The sequence below is a fragment of the Grammomys surdaster genome, unplaced genomic scaffold (genome assembly GCF_004785775.1).
Source record: "Grammomys surdaster isolate TR1022 unplaced genomic scaffold, NIH_TR_1.0 364, whole genome shotgun sequence".
In the NCBI taxonomy this organism is placed as follows: Eukaryota; Metazoa; Chordata; class Mammalia; order Rodentia; family Muridae; genus Grammomys; species Grammomys surdaster.
The window spans coordinates 1,526,836-1,545,902 of NW_021604783.1; the positions used below are offsets into that span (position 1 = coordinate 1,526,836).

General features: G+C 44.3%; 1 protein-coding gene across 2 annotated transcripts in view; it reads right to left on the bottom strand.

Annotated features, from left to right (window-relative positions):
• Positions 1 to 19,067, bottom strand: part of Usp43 (ubiquitin specific peptidase 43) — a 62,308-nt gene that overhangs the window by 9,930 nt on the left and 33,311 nt on the right. Inside the window, exons 8-14 of one of the 2 annotated variants that reach the window (XM_028780171.1) lie at positions 16,860 to 16,971; positions 11,794 to 11,897; positions 9,792 to 9,869; positions 8,872 to 8,998; positions 8,418 to 8,751; positions 4,238 to 4,396; positions 3,061 to 3,225 (exon numbers count right to left, since the gene is read on the bottom strand). In XM_028780171.1, the coding sequence (XP_028636004.1) occupies positions 3,061 to 3,225; positions 4,238 to 4,396; positions 8,418 to 8,751; positions 8,872 to 8,998; positions 9,792 to 9,869; positions 11,794 to 11,897; positions 16,860 to 16,971 (1,079 nt within the window). Of the gene's footprint in view, positions 1 to 3,060; positions 3,226 to 4,237; positions 4,397 to 8,402; positions 8,752 to 8,871; positions 8,999 to 9,791; positions 9,870 to 11,793; positions 11,898 to 16,859; positions 16,972 to 19,067 lie in introns of both variants that reach the window. The other variant, XM_028780170.1, reaches the window with a different exon arrangement.

Here is a 19,067-nt window from a genome sequence, read left to right on the forward strand (position 1 = left end):
CACACACACACACACACACACACACACACACACACACACACACACACTTCTGCAGCATTCCATCTGGTGGTGAAATGGTGAAAACTCAAAATGCCAAACACCAGAGAGTAAAGCAGAAGGTAGCAAGAAGACTCTTTCATCACACTGACCCACTCACTGCTATCAACTAGGACCCTGGGATGTGCCAGGAACTATGTTCTCAGATATAGCAGTGACTACAGTACATGGAAACAAGCAGCTGATGAGTGAGCACATAGACTAGGGCCCAGTAATTTTACCCCTAGGTATGGACTCAACAGAAACACAGGCGTATGCACAGCAGAAGACATGAACCCAAATGTCACAGCAATACAGGTCAGTATATCCAGAGTGCTTGGGACCAGAAGTGTGGAAGGTCTCAAACCTCTTCAGATGTTGGGATAGGTAGAATAATGTGGTCTCCTGGAGATAGAACCCATGTCTCAACATGAGGCTCTTTTATGCACTGTATGCACAGCATAAAAGTGATTCACATGATATTCTTAGTTATTGGTACACAAGACGAGATTTCATGGCGTGAAATTTTCTGCAGGTGATGGCATGATATTGGTAAGAAATTTTATATTTTGAAGCATTTGGAATTTCCAGATTAAGCATGCTCAACTTTTAGTATTGACTGTAACTTAGACAACTTCTAAGTCTAACCTCACTAGGATAAAATGTGACCTATCCTTATAATGTGAGAAAATCTGGCAAGAGAAATGGTGCCGTCTGTCAGCAAACACCATCCAGAGATAATCCATCATATTGGACCCACAGAGACACTGCATGGATTTACAGAGAAGCCACCAGTATCTCAGGAACTGAAAATCTGTAGTAATTCAAGATACTTCCTTTGACGAGCAAGCCAGATTTCTCCAGGGCTGATGTCTGCATCTATAGAAACTTTCACTCGGCAGTGAACACATGGAGAGCAAAGGTTGATCCCTACCTCACTCTTCACATTTTTTCCTATTCCCTGTCTTTGCTTTGATTCTCTTTCTCTCACATATACAAGCTAACTTCTGAACAGAGAAGTAAGAATCTCTGGGTTGATTTTATTTATAAGTAAAATAAATAAAATAAAAAATAATGTACTGCTATGCACACCAGATGCACCTCCCAAGAACTGTGGTAAACAAAATAAGGCAAACAGAAAGCCCGTATGCCATATGGCTTCATGGGTAAAATTCATCCTTGTAAACATGCATTTTTATATTATAAACCAGACTGACTACTGCCCTGCTCCGAACTCTCCAACAGCCACTCGCCATGCCTGGAATAAAGTCCAACAGATGTGTCATAGTTGGCCCCTGTCCATCCTTTAATTAAAACAGTAAAACTAATCTGGCATAGATTCTGGGAGAGTGGGAAGTAATGAATAAGATAGGTACAAGGAAATAGGATTCCAGAGCCACTAATCTACCTTCCCAACCTTCTACCTACCATCCCTCCTTTCTTCCTTTCTTCCTACCCTCCCTCCTTCCTACCCTCCACTCAGCCTTCCTACCCTCCCTCCTTGTTACCCTTCCTCCCTCTTTTGTTCCTCCTTCCCTTCCTTCATTGATGTTGGGGATTAAACCCAGTGCCCATAGTAGGTGAGTGTTTTGCCCACTATGTAGACCATTCTGGCCTTGAACTCACAGAGATCCACTTGTCTCTGTCTCTCTGGTGCTGGGATTTAAAGGTGTGCACTACCATGCCCAAATTAAAATTTTAAAAGTCATGTGACCACTTTTCTTTGCCCAAGGAGATACACACACACACACACACACACACGTACAGAGACTTGCGTCTATAACCAAATCCTGTCCTCTGCTTTCCTGCAGTTTCTCCACTGGATGAGGTCACCTGAATGTGAGCATGCTTCGTCAGCTCTTTCAGCAAACAGAAGGTGCCCTGAGCCCAGCCTCCTGTGCAGATTCAGCTGCTGGCCTTCCACCACGCTGCATGATGACATGTGCTCGTGCCATTGCTTCCTGCACCTCAACTGTGCCTCCATTCCCTCCCACCCATAAAGGCCCCTGGGAAGTCACTGGTGGCCCTCCAGCCAGACCGGTGCCCCACAACCCTTAGTTCTGAACACAGTTGACCCTTTCCTTCTGAAAGATGCTTTCCAGCACTTGGGAATGAGCCTTGCCTGGTTTGTCTCTCCCCTGCCCTACTCCCAGCTCTCACTCACTATCCACAGCACTAGAAGTCCAAACGGCACATCGTAAGCTGCCCATCCACCTCCCTCCACCTTCCTCACTCTGCTCTGAAGCTGTGGTTTCTTCTGCCTCTCCCCTCACCCCATGTTCATCGTTCACAGCATCTGCAATGAACATATTCCCAACCTTCTGCATGAGCATGAGTCTCTGCTCAGGCCTCTACTCACATCACCTCCCCTGTGTACCAGCCAAGGCTCCCTGCATCTTCCCCAGCCTCTGCTAGTTCCTTCCCATTTCACCTCTTTCCCTTTATCCCTGCTTTAAACTATATTGCTGTGTTCGCTTCCATATCTGTTCCATGAGGTACTAAGCTCTGTGGGAACAGAAAGTGTATGCAGAGTGGTTCCTCAGAGCCCATGGAGATTAGCTCCTGAAGATGCTCGAATCCCTTATAGAAAATGTTGTAGTATTTGCATGTAACTGATACACACCTCCCATGTGTTTTATCTTCCTGCATGTTCCTGTATGCTTTAAATAACCACACAGTTCCCTATGACATCCGATGCAGTGTAACTGTTACATACATAGTTGTTATTGTTAGGAAATAACAAGAAAATACTCTGCCCATGTTTAGTACAAGTCTATTTTTTTTCTTTCTATTTCCCATCTGTGGTTGATTGACTACCAGTATACAACCTATGGCTCGAAAGAGCCATTGTGTCTATGGACAGAGGAGGATCACGGATGGATGGAGAGGCAGGTGAGTGTTAGGAAGATCCCAAGAGACAACACCCCTCTTATCAGAACCAGGTCTTTCTGTTCATGGTATGAGGTGCCAACACTTTCACAATGAAAAGCAGGGGGGAAAAAGACAGCCAGTCTAACCTCATACCTTTGTCCTGGTGGCAGATACCATTGGTGAAGACAGGAGAGTCAGGTACCCGGGCCACGGAGGGGCAGGGGGCAGAGCTCCAGGATAGCAAGCTTCCCCTCGTGCTGCTGTTGAGGCTCCCGAGTCTCATGAGCCAATGATCAGACAAGGAGGAGCTGGTGGAGCCTGCAGAAGAAGCAAAACAGAGAGCTGAACATGGCACATCTCTGAGGAGCCTGCAGCTAGGCACAGAATTGTTCTACACAGGTTTCCGGGCCCACCTCAAGAGTCCCAAGATGACTCCTATCTTTCAGTTCTGGACTAACAGAACCAGAGGGGAACTATAGAAACAAAGGTGAATGGCCAGAGGGGAAGCCTTCAATGGGACATCCTTGGAACCATAGAATTTAGAAACCTACAATGGGACATCCTTGGAACCATGATGTTTTAGTGAGCACAGGAAAGATAGTTCCTTGGTGCATTCAAATGTCTTCCATGAAATTATTTGTTGCCAACTCTGGCTTCCTAAATGGGACTACTTTTCCAGAGCCAGATTTCTAGGATTTTAGTAGTCACATTTAAATCCAGATTCAAAGTGATAGCATTTGCCCCCCAGAACCCATGGCACCAGATCCTATAGACCAATATACAGTGAACACACCAAGTTCAAGGGAGCCAAATCTTCATAATGGCATTAAGGATACCTCCCTCTGGCCTTCTCTAATAGGTTTATTATTATTAAACTGCATATTACTTGAGGAGTTTACTGAGTAGCCCAGGCTAGTCTAAATTCATGATCCTCCTGTCTCAGCTTCCCCTGGGATGAGATTATAGGTATGAGTCACCATGCCTGGATCTAAGTGTTTTATTCCTCTCTCAATGTCTGCCTTCTATAAATGGAAGGCAGGTTTGAGTTAGTTTTGATTCAAACCTGGAAGACTCTTCATTTTCTCTGGCTATTTTCCAATAATAATTAGGAAAAAATGAGGTGTGTGTGTGTGTGTGTGTGTGTGTGTATGTGTCCCAACAGCACTTGTGTGGAGCTCAGAGGATGCAGGAGGAATAGGTTCCAAGGATCAACTCAAGTTGCTAAGGATGGTGGCAAGCATCCTTATAGCTGAGCCATCTCACTGGCCCAGAACATCTCAACTCTTAAGATGACATCCAAACCCACCCCCTCCTGAGCTGTGGCACACACCTCTCATGGAGCTGCTCGCTGACCAGGGAGGGATGCTGTTCCGCTTCTGATAGAACAGGATGTAAGCCCCTCTGGTGTTGACCTCATCCTCTCGCAGGGGCTCCACTGTGCTGTCATCATAGCTGTACCACTGGCCATCCAGGGAGTTCCGGCAATAGGCTGTAAAGGTTCAATCCCCAAGTTCAATGCTTAAAGCCACAAGGCAAGAAGATGCTCCCCACAGGCAGAGCTCAAAAATGGAGATGCTTAAAGTAGGACGACAAAAATGTCCATTTTTAGCTAGAACTGATTTCTATAAAACCAGAAAAAGACAAAGTTTCACAACCAGGGTATCTTACCCAGGAGAGCTCACTGGAAGGTGAGTGCACACTGTCATCTCATCCAGCACAGTCTCTCCTAACACGGGGCCTGGTGTTACAAGGTCAGCCAGTACTGTCATCCACCACTCATCCAATTATGCTGAGACATGGCAAAGTGCACATCTCTTAATGATCGTGGAAAAGAAAATGAGACTCCTGGTTGCCTTTTCCTACTTAAGGAATGCCTTTTCTTACTTAAGGACTGAAGCCCAATATTTACGGAAAGATGAACGTGATTCTGACCACCTCTAACCAGCTATAAACACTTGGCCTTCCAAGCTCAGTGCACAGCCCCCAAACCCACTGGTCCTGAAGTTGGCCAACTTTTAGTGATTGGCCAGACCAGCAAGTACTCCAGGCCTTACCAGAATGTACAGAAATCAGTTCTAGCTAAAAATGCACGTTTTTGTTGCCCTACTTTAAGCATGTCCATTTAAGCATGTCTGAGAAAGGCCTTGTGCCTTTCTTGTCTCTCCCTTTCTGACAGTATTAACAAGGGTTTACATGGTCTACGCCTAATCACATGTGGCTCAATATGAGACTCCCACGACACACATGTAGATGTGGCCACATCTATGTCTTAACTCTTTGCTGCCAAGCCCAGGACCTAGGCTGCACAGGTCCCATGAGCCCTAGCTTTCGGACTTTTGTATTCTTCTCAGGATAGTACTCTCAAAATATGTCTAGAATACTTTATCAGTCCCCAATGTGAACTCTCACTGGAGGCTCAGAGACCGCCTCCCACAGCAATCCTTGCCTGCCTGCACCACTGTTGTTTTCTACCAATCTTTACAGAACAGTTATTTTAAAATGTACACCAGGAGATGCTTTTACTCCCCTACTGAAGACCTGGAGCTGGCCACTGTGACACAGTAAAACATTTCCTAAAACTCTTGGACTCTCCAAAGTGTCTTTGTATATGCTGATGATCTCTGTGATGGCTACAGCCTCTATCTAAGTGGGGGTCAGGGTAGGGTCAGTCCTGAAGACGGCCAAGGAAGTAGCCACAGGTTGAGACTTTAGGGCAATGAGAGGAGAAAAGGCCAAAGCCCAGAATAGAACCCAACACAGAAATGTAGAATCACTAAATTAAAGGGACCTTAGTAATGGTCTTGCAGGAACAGGTTCATGGTGGGGAAACATCAAGAAACTCCAGATCACAGACTTAACTGTGAAAATCGAAAACCTCAAAAGCACTGGAGGGCAACAGAGGAATGCAGTGAAATTGGCTTTTCCAGCACACCTCAAAGTCCAAAGTCATAAAAAGAATGGTAGACCAGTTGGCTACCTGAAATAATGAAATGTAAGCCTTCAGCAAGACAAGTGACTTCAGGGTCTGTTGGGACAGATGCTAAGGAGAGGCTGCTAACAATAGCCACATGGAAAACAGTTAAGGACACAGGACAGGACATTCAGGGCTCTTCAACACTGAAGAGGCTAGATCTGAAATATCATCCCCCCCCATCAGACTGGCAAAACTTGGGGGTGAGGGGTTCACCCATATAAGCTGTGGTGAACTCTCCTACAGGAATGCAAACACTTTCTCACTCCTTATACCCACCCTGTACCCTTGCAACCTTCCCAGCAACAGAAGAAAAAAGAACTCATTGTGGAAGCTATAGTGTGTCACAGTGTGTTTAAAGGTCTCTCTTTAGGTTGTCAGTTTTTAACCATTTTTTTTTAATTTTTAAAAATAAATACAAGGAGGTTTCCAGAACTGAAGAGCAAGCATAGTCCTGGTGAATGAAAAGACCCACACAGAGGGGCAGCCTGTGAAATTCCAGGGCAGCAGTGATAAAGGACCTGAAAGCTTCCAGAAAGAAACTAGATCCCAGAAAAGGAAAGGAAACTGGCTGCCCCATCTCCAAAGCAAGAGCCTTGTCCTTATCCCCATTCCCAGGAACATCCCTGTCCAAAGACTATGGGACACTCACCATTGACCTAGAATTCTATGTCCAACCAGCTGCCATTCAAGGTTAGCAGCAAAGGCATTTTAAGACATGCAGTGACTCAAATGTTGTACTTCTATTGCCCTCTCTTTGGAGCCACTAGGTGAGCTCCCCTAAATGAAGAAGCTGGTGATTGTCTATGGTACCCTATATGGAACACCTACTACTGCCTTTTTACTAAACCAGCATAATTCCTAACTATATGTTAAGTATTTACTCTTATACCCACAGATAAGTGTTGTTCTCACCCCTCACCAAAGAAATTTCTCCTTGTAATAGACAGAGATCAGTACAGAAAACCACAACTGACCAATCTGCAGAGAACAAGAGACCATGTGGTACTCAGTCCCAGCTGACACATCTACAACACAGCTCTCGCACCTAGGGCTTGGAACACTGAGGAAGGGCGGGGAGACGATAAGAACCAGAGGAAAAGAAGTCTGCTGTGAGACTGTCTCCTTGAAATTCAGGGAAGCTTCACCCATTGAGTCTCAACCACATGGCCACCTAAACAAGATCTGAACAGGGACAACAGCAATAGGTACAGTAACATGGACGGAGTAAACCTCACAGGGCCTCCGCCCTAGAGCAAGAAGTACAAGCAAATAAGGAAGAAATAGTCTTTCTCAGGGAAGATCTCCCCCTTCCTCAATTGGTTATCTAATACCAAGCTGTCAGGCCTGAGAGTACATATAACACGATATCGAGTGAGCAGGTTGTATTCCATGTTTAGGAATACATGTGTGTACACACATACACAATTAAAGAAAAAGAGATCATGAATTTGAGAGAGCAAGGTGGGAGTACCTGAAAAGAATTAGAGAGAGGAAAAGAGGACAAATGACATAATAATATTTTAATTTCAAAAAAGTAAATATTATTTTTAAAATCTCAGGTAACTACAGTGGGAAAGATGGTTCCTGAGATGCATATACACATAGATTTCAAGGGATTTGTACTGAGCTATTTTTAGCCCAGAGGAAAAAGACTGAGGCTCTGACTGGACAGGGTCCTCCAGGCTGAAACTGGTATCCCCTGTCACCTGGAGCAGGACGACTGTGCACGATGGGTCGGGTACCAAAGCAGAACAGCACAAGAGTAACCTGGTGCCTGCTGTAGCCTTTGTGTGATCAGCCAAGTCTCATCCTTCAGCCTTTCTCTGTTCACTCGCGAGGTCCTTGGTTCCCTCTTTTTCTCTGAGGGCACTGTACTAGCAGTGTGGCATCTGAGACCACAGGGATCAACCTACACAACTGTGTACCCACTGGACATGGAAGTGCTGCTGCCAACTGCTCTCCTACAGGCTTCTGCGATCACCAAGACGGGACAGAAGGAACGGCACTGGTCAAGAAGTGGTCAGTCACACCATCTCTGAGAACACCCATCGGGAAAGCTCCACTCTGAGAGTTTCTCAGCAGTTTGTTTCTCTGTTTTTGTTTCTCTCTTTTGTTTTTGTTTCTGTCTACTGCTTCTAAATGACCCAGATGAATAGAAATTAAAAGCACCCCACAAAATAAAGGGATGCCAATGTAGTAAGACTCTGTGTTACGTCATGAATGAGGGCAAACATCATATCCTGGTTCTGGTACTTTACCCTCCCATATTTGATGTGCCTGAAAACACAAGACACTACTGACATCATAGTGCAACATTCAGTCTAAGTCAACACCAGCTTCTCAGAGAACTGCGTACCGTCTCTTTTGTCCCCTGTGTGCTGTGGGTGACAAACCAGCCACAGTGAATGGGGAGAGTGCTGGCCTTCAAGAAGCACCAATTCTGGGGACACCTTGAGGCTCTGGCTAGAGCCAAGTCCCAAGGCAATGGCTGCTGCGCACAGAGAGGCATGGCAAGGCTCACCTGTGTAATGCCCACCTTGCAGACTGCCATGGTGGTTGCAGACAGCATACAAGTCGTAGAGGAAGTCCAGCGGGTAGGTGGTCGGGAGGCAGATGGGCTGCTTCCAGGAGGGCCAAGGGCCAGGCCCTGCCTTGGAGTTGGTGCTCCTCCGTGCTACATGGGGAGCCATGTTGAGTCCAGACAGTGGGAACTTCACCAGCGTGGAGAGCTTGTTCCTTCTCTCTCCCACCTGACAGAAGCGTTTCAGATGGATGATCAGGATGTCAGGCAGAGTCCATAAACTCAGCTTTACCACACCCTGCTGCAGGACTTGGCAGTGAGGGCACTTCCATGCATCATCCTGGGCCAGCTGGAAAGGAAGCCATCAAGACTGTGAGGCCACCACAGTATACAACCAACCCACCACAAGGCAACCAGCTCTCCTCCCAGCCAGGGAGTAGAATGGTGGGGGTGGGGTAAGGGGACAGACCTGCTCCTCCTTGGTATAGGACTGAAAACATTCGTCCAGGGTACAGCTGGGCTGCTGGTGTGCTTGCTGCTGTCGCCACACACTGTCTGCATCCTGGACCCTTTCCTCCTGGAGGCTCCCAAACAGGCTGGATGGAATGAGGGGGCACAGTATTCAGAGCTCTCCCTCCCGGAAGGATCTGACTGTCTCTAGACAGGAAACCTGAGCAGGGCATCGGACAGGCAAAGCTACCCTGCTTGTGGGTTCCTAAAACCTCCTGCACCCATGACTTTGCACTTACTCTTAGGGAATCACCGGTCTCCCCGACCAGTCCCTCAAAGAATCAAGTCCTAGGCTTACCCAACAGCACCAGCTTTAGTACCTGGCAAGAGGGGAAGTCGTACTTGATGGACTGAAACATGCCCTCTTACAAAGTCTGTCTGATATGCCGAGGCGCTATGAGAGACAGCCAAGTGAAGTGACGAGCCCAGATTCAAGCCAACCAGGCTGGGTTCAAACCCCAGCTCTGTGTGCGCCAGCTCTGTGCACAGGAGCCATGTGACTTAGGCATTGTTTAACCTCTGTGCATCTCAGTTTCAACCTCTAGGCAACTCATAGTCCTCCTACATAGGGTAGGATGAAGATGAAACCAATAGCTCATTGGAAATAAGTGCTCTGAGCAGTGAATGACCCAGGCTGAGGGTTACATGAGCATCTACTACACCTAAAACCCCCACTGACCCCATCATGGTCACTATGCCCATCGTGGCTATTTAAATAGACAGTTGTAAGTTCTCGAAGAGGAGTGACATCCATCATCTTGAGGTGTGTGTGCCAGATCTTACACTCTAATTAGAGGAAACTCTAGGACCAGGAAAAGTTTATGGTCAGAGGCCCATATCCCAGCCTAGTTCCACAGGAGTAAAATTCTATTAACTCACCGCTCTGTGACAGAGCTGTCCCATTCCACAGCCAGCTTGACGTGAGGAGGACCTCCTGGCCTCCTGAGGTGCAAAGCCCTGAGGAGAAAATGAGGAAGCCTGTCAGAAAACAGATCCTTCCCACAGCCCTCAGGGCTCAGTGGCTGGCTTTCCCCCTCCTCCCTGGCAGAATGTTCCAAACAAAAACACCACGAAAATGACTACAAACCACACTGAAGGTTTCTAAGTCTGCTGAAGGCCTTAGCTCTCTGCCTACCTTTTAACGCCCTTTCACTGAGGTTCTCAAGAGATGGGAGCTCTAAAGCCTTCTAGCTTCTATGACTCCATTAACTGCTTTACTGAAGGTCCTGCTACTTCTTCAGGGTCTACAAGACACATTGCCATGATTTGAATATGAAAGGTCACCCACATGCTCATACCACCAGCTGGTGACATTCTTTAATAGGGAAGCTTATCTGGAGTAGGTCACTGGGCGTGGGTCACTGGGAGTATCCTGTCTCTAACTTCTTGCATCTCTGTTTCCTAGCACACATGAGGTAAAGAAGCTTCCCTAGTATGTGATACTCTGTCTTACCACAGGCCCGAGAACAACAGAGCCAGCTGAACTGAAACCATAAGACAGAGTAAATCTCCCCTTCCCGGAAGGAACATAGTCACAGCACCACAATGTCAGACAAACACCCAATGAACATCTCACACAAAAAGGCAGTATTGATGAAGCCCCAGAAGAACTAACATCCCTGACCACAACAATGCAGGAGCCACTGCAAACCTGCCCACACCACTCCAGTCTTGAAAACCCTCCAATGCATAAAAAAAAAATCTCAGTGAGTAGAACTTCACTCCTCCCAACGTCCGGGGCTCCACTCATTTCAGAAAAGCAAGAGAAATGAAGAAAGGAAGTGAAGGGTAGGAAGTTTTACCCTGAATCAAGAAGAAAAGTAGTGACCAAGTTCAAGCCCAAAATATTGGTTAGAATGTGTGACATTGTCCCAAGATTCAATAGAAAATTCTGGACTCACAGAACTTTCACACAGTGTGAAGAGTGTACTTCATAAGAGTACACATAGCAAGTACAATGATTACTTTGTCCTACCACTTTTACGTACTTAGGTGCTTCAAGTTCCTGTCATAGATGGTAACAACTAGTACAGGCTGGATCCAGCCCGGAGAGCACATGTTGAGGAATTAACTGTCATCTCCAACACCGAATGCCATAAAGACCCTTCTTCCCTAGTACTTCCCTTCCTGTTAGATCAAAGCAGGTCCTGGCTGACACAGCTCCTGTCTCCCTAACTTAACAGTTTAAAATGGGTATAAATGCGGTATTCTGGGGAGACTTCTGGTCTACCTCTACATTCCAGATTAGCAGCTCAAGCTGACCAAGTCAGGAAACCAGAGAACCTTACAGTGGACTACGCTCTATGGGAATATCAACAAAGTATCAGATTACTAATATAGACAGCAAAATCACCCTGTGGACACTGTGCCAGCCCTGAAGCAAGGGCTTCACTGTGACAAGCTATTGAATAGACATGCAGAGCATCATGAGGTCAGAGGCACAGGCTTGTCAGCCCCTGAGGCTTTATCCCTCAGCCCTAGTCCACAACCCTTTACAGTTTAGGACTGATGATAGTTATATGATTCTCACCCAGCTCTAAGGGGACACTCATCCTAACTGGGTCTGAAGCATGACCTAACCACATGGTGAGTGCATCAGTTAGACCAATCTGGGTGCAAACTCCGGCTTCTCCAGTCACCAGCTGTGTAAGTATGAGCAAGTTGATCTCTGGTAATCTCATTGCCCTCTCATCTTTGAAGTGGCCATGCTTGGACATAGGGTTAAAAAAAAGGTAGCAAAATGTGTCTAAGGACCCAACAACGTAGCTGGTACTAGAGAGGAACTGATAAAGAATGGCTATCATTATCAGTAGTTTTATTGTTACATAGTCTTCTTCTGTAAGCTTAGCTCAGTGAGAGCACAAGCTATCTCTTCCCTTACCTGTCAACTGCCCAGTGACAAAGGGGCCAGCTGTCCTGTGGAGATAAGTAGCTGCAGGCCAAGGAGAGCCCCACAACTCGGATGGAGAACAGAGTCCCCAGGTCCTGCCATGATAAAACCAGAGGCAATAGTTTATCACGTAGTCCCTGTGGCAGAGCAACTGACTCTATGTCATGTAAATTAATCAAAAGCACAAGTACTTTTCTCTATAGTATTTGGAATAGTTTCTTAATAACTGGTATTTAAAATGGAGAGACACAAAGGCTTCATTGTTTTGAAGATTCAGACTTTTAATGTAATGATCTAATGCCATGCTTGACCCACTGAATGCAACCCCACACACAATGAACACAGTATATACATAAAACACAAGAGTTTAACTGAAGTAGATACTGATAAATAGAGAGTAAAATCGATTTTTAGTCAATTATTGATAACTAGTTCAACCTTCTTTATGGACAGGATTATCATCACCACAAATAAGATAGCCGTGTAAAAACAACTTCATACACACATGCTGATATTCTAGCATTTCTGAAACTGAAGCAAGTCTTACGGAGATACACTTACATTATAGGTGCCTCAAAAAAAAAAAAAAAAGAAAAAGAAAAACCAGTGGGACAAATAACCCAATTCAAAACTGTCAGAGGACCTGAATACATACTTCTCCAACACAGGCAAATAACAAAAGTGTGACAGAAGATGGTGGCTACCATTTGTAAATAGGAAATGTGAACCAAAGAACCAAGACCACAATGAGCTGTCATTTAAACCCACCAGAACAATTATATCTCTATCTATATTCTAATTAAAAAAAGGGAGAGAAGTAAGTGTTGGGGAGGATGTGAAGAAATGGGAACCCACATGCACAGTTGGTGAGAATGTCTAACAGTGCCGTGGATATCAACTCAGAGTTTCTTAAAAGGTTGTGCCTACAGATACCATCTGGTCCATTAACGTTACTCCTGTAAAGGTAGGTGAACTGTAAGTGTGGGGACTTCAAGGGATGTTTGCAAACTCATGGTCAAAACAACATTGTTCCCTATAGTCAAAAGGTGGGACAACTCATATATTAGTAACAGATAAATAGGTAAATAAGAAGCAGTAGATACTACAACTCAATTTCACCAGGGCTTAAAAAAGGAGGATTGGGATGGAAATGTAGTTTGGTGGTAGAGCACACTCTAAGCAGGCTCTAGGTCAGACCCCAGAAACACACATGCACACAACACACTAAGAACACACATACAAATAACACACACATGCACACACACACTAATAACAGAACAGTAGACATCTGCCATCTTTGTGGTAGTAACTTATCACCTTTATCTTCAGCCTGAACTTCTAGGCTTGGGAGAGCTTTATCGTGTGCAACACCCTGAGGTCCATTTTAGGCACACTAGGAGCTAAGGGTGGAGGAAAACCTGGCATATGCTACAGGTCTAAGGAGCTAGTAATGGAACAGGGTATTCTGTTATTCTGTTAAATGGAAATGGGTACAGAGGTTTTTGTGGGAGGATCATTTTAAAAACTGAAGAGTACAGTAATCATTATACAGGATGGCAAACCCAATTAACACATACTTATGAATGGTTAAGTTATATATTTTGCCAAAAAAAAATCAATGCAGTCTGCATTCAAATGAAGAAATAGTTTTTAAAGCTGTCACTCAAAAAATTGGCTACAGTCAAAAAATAAAATAACATTTCCTTCTAAATTAAAGCCGACAGCAGACAGCTGTACTTAAAATCCTGGGCGAGATGTACGTCAGATTCCGTCTGGCAAGAAAAAAGGAGGGAAGCATTCTAATTCCAGGAAAGAGTAACATCCATCGCTTTGGAAGACCAAAGGTCCAAACCACAGTGAGACAACTGTGAGGGCCTGCAGTGGCTGTGGCAGCTGCAAGGAGAGCAGGAACAACAGGCAGGACAAAGCTAGAACCATGTATAAGGTTGTTCTGTTTCAATGTAATTTAATTATTTGTCTCCCTGGGTTTGTTTTCAGTGAACACTTGGTCCATATGGCAGCCTATTAGTAGGTAGGGTCTTATGAGAGATGCTTAGGTTATTGGGGCATCCTCAAAAGGAGCTCCAAAACCCTAGTTCTCCAACTCTCCCATCACACCTGAGGTATGATGGCTTTGTTCCCATATGTTCTGCCACAGCGTGTCACCACCTGTCATCCCTATGGGAACTGAATCCATCTAAGCGCCATGTCTTAGAACCCTCAACACTCCCAGGTCTATAAGCCTTTCTTCTTCATGAACCAGTGTCTGTGGGGATTAACACAGTGACGTGATACTGAGTAGCACACAAGAGTAGACAGACCAGTGGTTCTCAATCCCTGAACAACCCTTTCATAGGGGTTGACTAAGACCACCTGCATATCAGATACTTAGATTACCATTCATGAGCAGTAGCGAAATTACAGTTATGAAGTAGCAACAAAAATAATCTTAGGGTTGGGGTCACCATAACATGTGGAACTGTGTTAAAGGATTGACGCATTAGGATGGCTGAGAACTAGTCTAGACAGTGAAGTTCAGGGACTACTGTCAAAAGAGAAAACCACTCATGTATCCACCAATGACAAATGTACAGCGTGTGGTTAATCTATGGTTTGACTAAACCAAATGAATAGCTGGAAGCCTGCTAACCTCAGAGGCTTTGGTTCAAATTGGCCATGGAAGGGTGTACACTTTCTAAGAACGTTAATTTCAATCCAGGAGAAAAAAGAAAGGTTTCCTTTGTGAGTCCTAACTGACTGGGTCTTGCTGTTTGCACAGGGAGACCACCCTTAACCAGATCCCAAGATCTATATGGAGGCAGCCAACCCTGCATAAAGAAACAGTGCTGATCTCACACACCCAAGTTTAAATGGTGACCATAAAAAATGTTTTTTCAGTGGTAACTCTTTTTTCTATAATTCATGTAAATTAATTCTCTCTAGCAAATGGCTCATTTTTATAAAAAACTACTTTCCTGTCCTCTATTCTAGAGTCAGCCAATTCATTTTAGAACCTTCAATGTATACTTAATCTCTTCAGCTCAGTTTTGAGGACTCTGGATATTTTCTTTTCAAATTACTGCCATGTGGAGCCAATCTTTGATAGAATATTAAAAGGATTAAGGCTGGGGCCGGAGAGATGGTTCAGTGATTAAGAACACTCGTTGTCCTTGCATAGGGTCCAGATTCAGTTCCCAGCACCTACATGAGACAGCTCACAACTACCTGGAACTCCAGTTCCAGGTGCTTAGACTCCCTCTTCTGGCCTCCTCAGGTAGTGCATACATGTGCACATACAGATGAGGAGGCACACACATACACATAAATAAAAAAGTAAAAAATAACATTTTAAAACCAGTATGGGTTAAGTAAGAGGGCTATCCTGAGAGCCTTGCCACCATCTGAGCACGTGATTCCTAGAGCACATCGTGCCCGACATCACATTCTCCAACAAGGAAAAGCATCCAGCGGCAGGCTGAGGCTTCCTGCATTTGAATCCTGCTAACCACACTCGTGTTTCGATTAGTTCCTAACATTGAAGGACTGTAAGGACACAGACGCAGTAAATGCACGCAATAAGGTAAGGAACAGGACCCGCTGAGGAAGGAAGAGGCAGCTGAAACAAACGCCCACATGAAAGTGGCCTCATCTCCTTTTAACCATCGGTAGCACACAGTCTGAGGGACAGCCACCACTGTTACTAGGGAGCCTGACCTACTTGTGGAGAAGCTCACTTCTAATTCAGGCTCTTCAGTACAGCGAACAGATCCTTTAGATATAAAGGTTAAATATAGTGAAGGTTTTTAACAAGTTGCTTTTTGGTATGAACCCTAAATCAAATGTACAGGGTCGTCTTTGAGTAGGAAGAAATAGCCATTGTGAGAGATTATCTATATAAAACAGTTTGGTATAACCCCACTGAAAGGCTCTTATTAAACAGTTTCTAAACCAAGACACTACTGATGCGACCTTAAAGCTCCCAGAACCTTCCCTGCCAAGGCAGTTCTTGACACAGAAGCTGTAAACCTACGGATTTATGGCTGCTGAAAGTCAATGGGTTTTAAACTTCCTTAAAAATTTTCAGGACAAGACGGTATTTTTTCTTTTTGTTATAATCTTTTTTTCTTTTCTGTGGTGGTTCGTTTCTTTATTCTTTGGTTTTTCAAGACAGGGTTTCTCTGTGTAGCCTTGGCTGTCCTGGAACTCACTCGGTAGACCATGCTGGCCTTGAACTCAGAAATCCGCCTGCCTCTGTCTTCCAAGTGCTGGGATTAAAGGCATGCACCACCACCGCCCAGCTAAACTCAGTTTCTCAAAACAAAATTATTTTACTATCTAGATTTTACCCATGGACATTAGTCTCATCAGCCATGAATTTTTCACAGTAATTATATCCCAAGGGCTGGCAGCATGGCTCAACGGGCAAAGGCACTTGCTGCCAAGCCTGGCAACCTGAGTTCAATCCCTTCCACACTCGCATGGTGGAAGAAGAGAGCCGAGTCCCAAGAGCAGTCTCTGACACTTATGTGCACCATGCAAGAGCATGCACATAAACACACACAATAAGCAAAGAAAACTGTATTTTAAAAATATAAACAAAAAATGAAAAGAAATTCTGTTTCAAGCCAGGGGTGGTAACTCATGCCTTTAACCTCAGAACTTGGGGAAGTTGAGGCAGGAGGACTGTCACAAGTTTAAGGCCAGCCTGGACTACAAAGTAAGATTTTGTCTCAAGAGAGGTTGGTAAAGAAGAAAAAAAAGGAAATTTTATCAAGTACCTTCAAATTTTTATCTAGATGTGTAAGCTACAATTTACTCTGCCAGCCCTTAGTGAAAACTATGGAAAGCCATAAAAACACAAGTTGAGAATAATAATTCAAATGTTAGTCTTTATTTCAGTGACGTCTCCTAATGTCAGAAGTGAAAACACTACAAAGCCACAAGATAACTGCTTGCACATAAATGCCACACAAGTACGCACACACTGCGTGCACGCACACACACACACACACACACACACACATACACACACACACCACACGCATTTGCATACAGACCTGTGCAGAGACCTCACTCCTCATGAGGCATCGAACCTTGCTGAGAATACACTGTTGAAGCTGGGCCCAGGAGATTGTTCTATCTTCCCGAATCAAGAATGGTGGCCCAAACCTGAAAATCCAATGAAATAAGTTATTTCCGAAGAGGAAATCCAACAAGAGTCATGAATGTTTGCTTTGCTCTGGTTCCTCTCTAGTGGATTACTGAATAGTTAGGAGCCAAGCACAATATGGAGTTGCCAGTTGCTTACATGTGTTCCACACAGAAGCTGCAGTGCAGACTATTCCAAGAGATGTGCTCCCACACCAGAGAACAGAGGAAGGGGACGTGGGAACAAGAGCAGAGCATCCAGAAGACAATACCATCAGTGTCCTGTCTCAGGAATGTTCTCATTCCTGGGAAGTTTTCCATATCCCAACCCACTGAATGTCCAGAAGTAGGCTTGCCAGTGAGCATAGGATGTCCTAAGGAGCTCCAGCTCTGCCACAGGCACCCTGGCTGTGAGAAGATCTGACAGGATAATGCAAAACTGTTGAACTGATGTTGGTAAAACTGAGCACAGACATGAAGGCCCCTGTCTGGATGGGGAAGGGCCCCGTGCTGCCACTGAGTAAACGGATCAGCTCATCAACCTAGTCCTGTGATGTGAAGCATTCTGAGTTGCTTCCAGTTTGTTAATATTTGAACAATGCTGTTTATGGCAGGAACCACACATATGCTTAGACACAGGCCCTCCACTATGTGTGACCACGTGTCCTCCTAGGATGGAAGTTCTATAAATAGAAAGGCAAAGCCAATGCTTCTTACCACCAAAACACCCTACAGAAAAGCCACGGCAGTTTACCAGGGAAGCAAGCACCTCGACTTAGGTCCCTGGATAAAGAGCTGGCTTTTTGTTTTACCATCTTGACAAATAAGTTGGTTTGTTCTTGCTCAGAATGACTAGTGCAGATTTCCTTAGCAATCTGAAGAACTAAAATAGAATCTCACTACTTAAGTTAGAATTTCCCCACTACCAATGGTACTGAATCATTTACCCTATGCATATGCTTCTGTGGACTCCTCTTACTATGTTCTCATGATAAGATAACTCTTGTTATCTGAGTGAGAGCTAGATTTTCCGTGACTGAGGTGAATTCTTCAGTCTCACAAGACATACGTATTTTCCCTCATTTTCTTTTGCCTTTAAGTTTTTACATTTTATTTCAGTTTAAAATGTTAATTTTTTGAAACATAAGCCTCCTCTTTCGTGGCCTTCTGTTTTATGTGTTATAAAAACAGCCTCTTCTACTCAGAGACATAAATATTCTATGTTGCTTTTCTGTTTTGTCTGCTTTGTTGAGAAAGGGACTCACTCAGGGGAGTGCCAGCATGTTCACCTACACTGCTTTTATGGTAACTTTTCTGTGACTACATTTTAATTAATTTGGAATTTATATGTAAAAATTTAAGCAAGAGGAAAGATTGTTTTAAAATAAAAAGCAAGTTGTTCAACCTTAATTATTGGATAATGCAGCCATCCCAGGACTATGAGATATATCTCATTTTATCATAAAGTAAATATCTAAAGATACTTTGGCCAATTTGGTTCTGTGATTATTTTCATATTCTTTTATCCCTATCATAATATTTTAAAAATTAAATTTTCATTGAGCTGTATGTCACACTATACTCCTATATAGGATTCTAGGAACTAGGTAGGAGGCTGAGACTGAAGGATTATGAATTTGGGGCTAGCCTGAGGAAATTCAAGGCTAGTTTGGGCTACAGAATAAGACACTATTTCAAAAACACATCAGCGGTGGTGGCAGCATTGTGGTTGTCGCCATGTTATTCCTATCACATTATGATCCCAGATAACTCTTAGAACCATTTTTTATCAATCTAAGCACCTCTCAAAGGAATTCTCTGGTGTTTTTATTTTGTATTGCTTATTTAGTGCTATGCCTTGTATACACTAAGCTGTTATGCTACAGCACTGAGCCACACCAGAATTCTCTCTCTGTATTTTAAAGTTTATTTTATTTTGTGAGTATGACTATTTTGCCTGGATACATGTATGTACACCACATGCATGCCTAGTGTCTGCATAGGACAGAACGAATCTTCTTGGCATTGCAAAGAGTTGTGAGCCACCATGGGATATTAGGAGCCAAGTATGTCCTCCTTATGAGCAGCCAGGGCTCTTAACCATGATCCATCTCTCC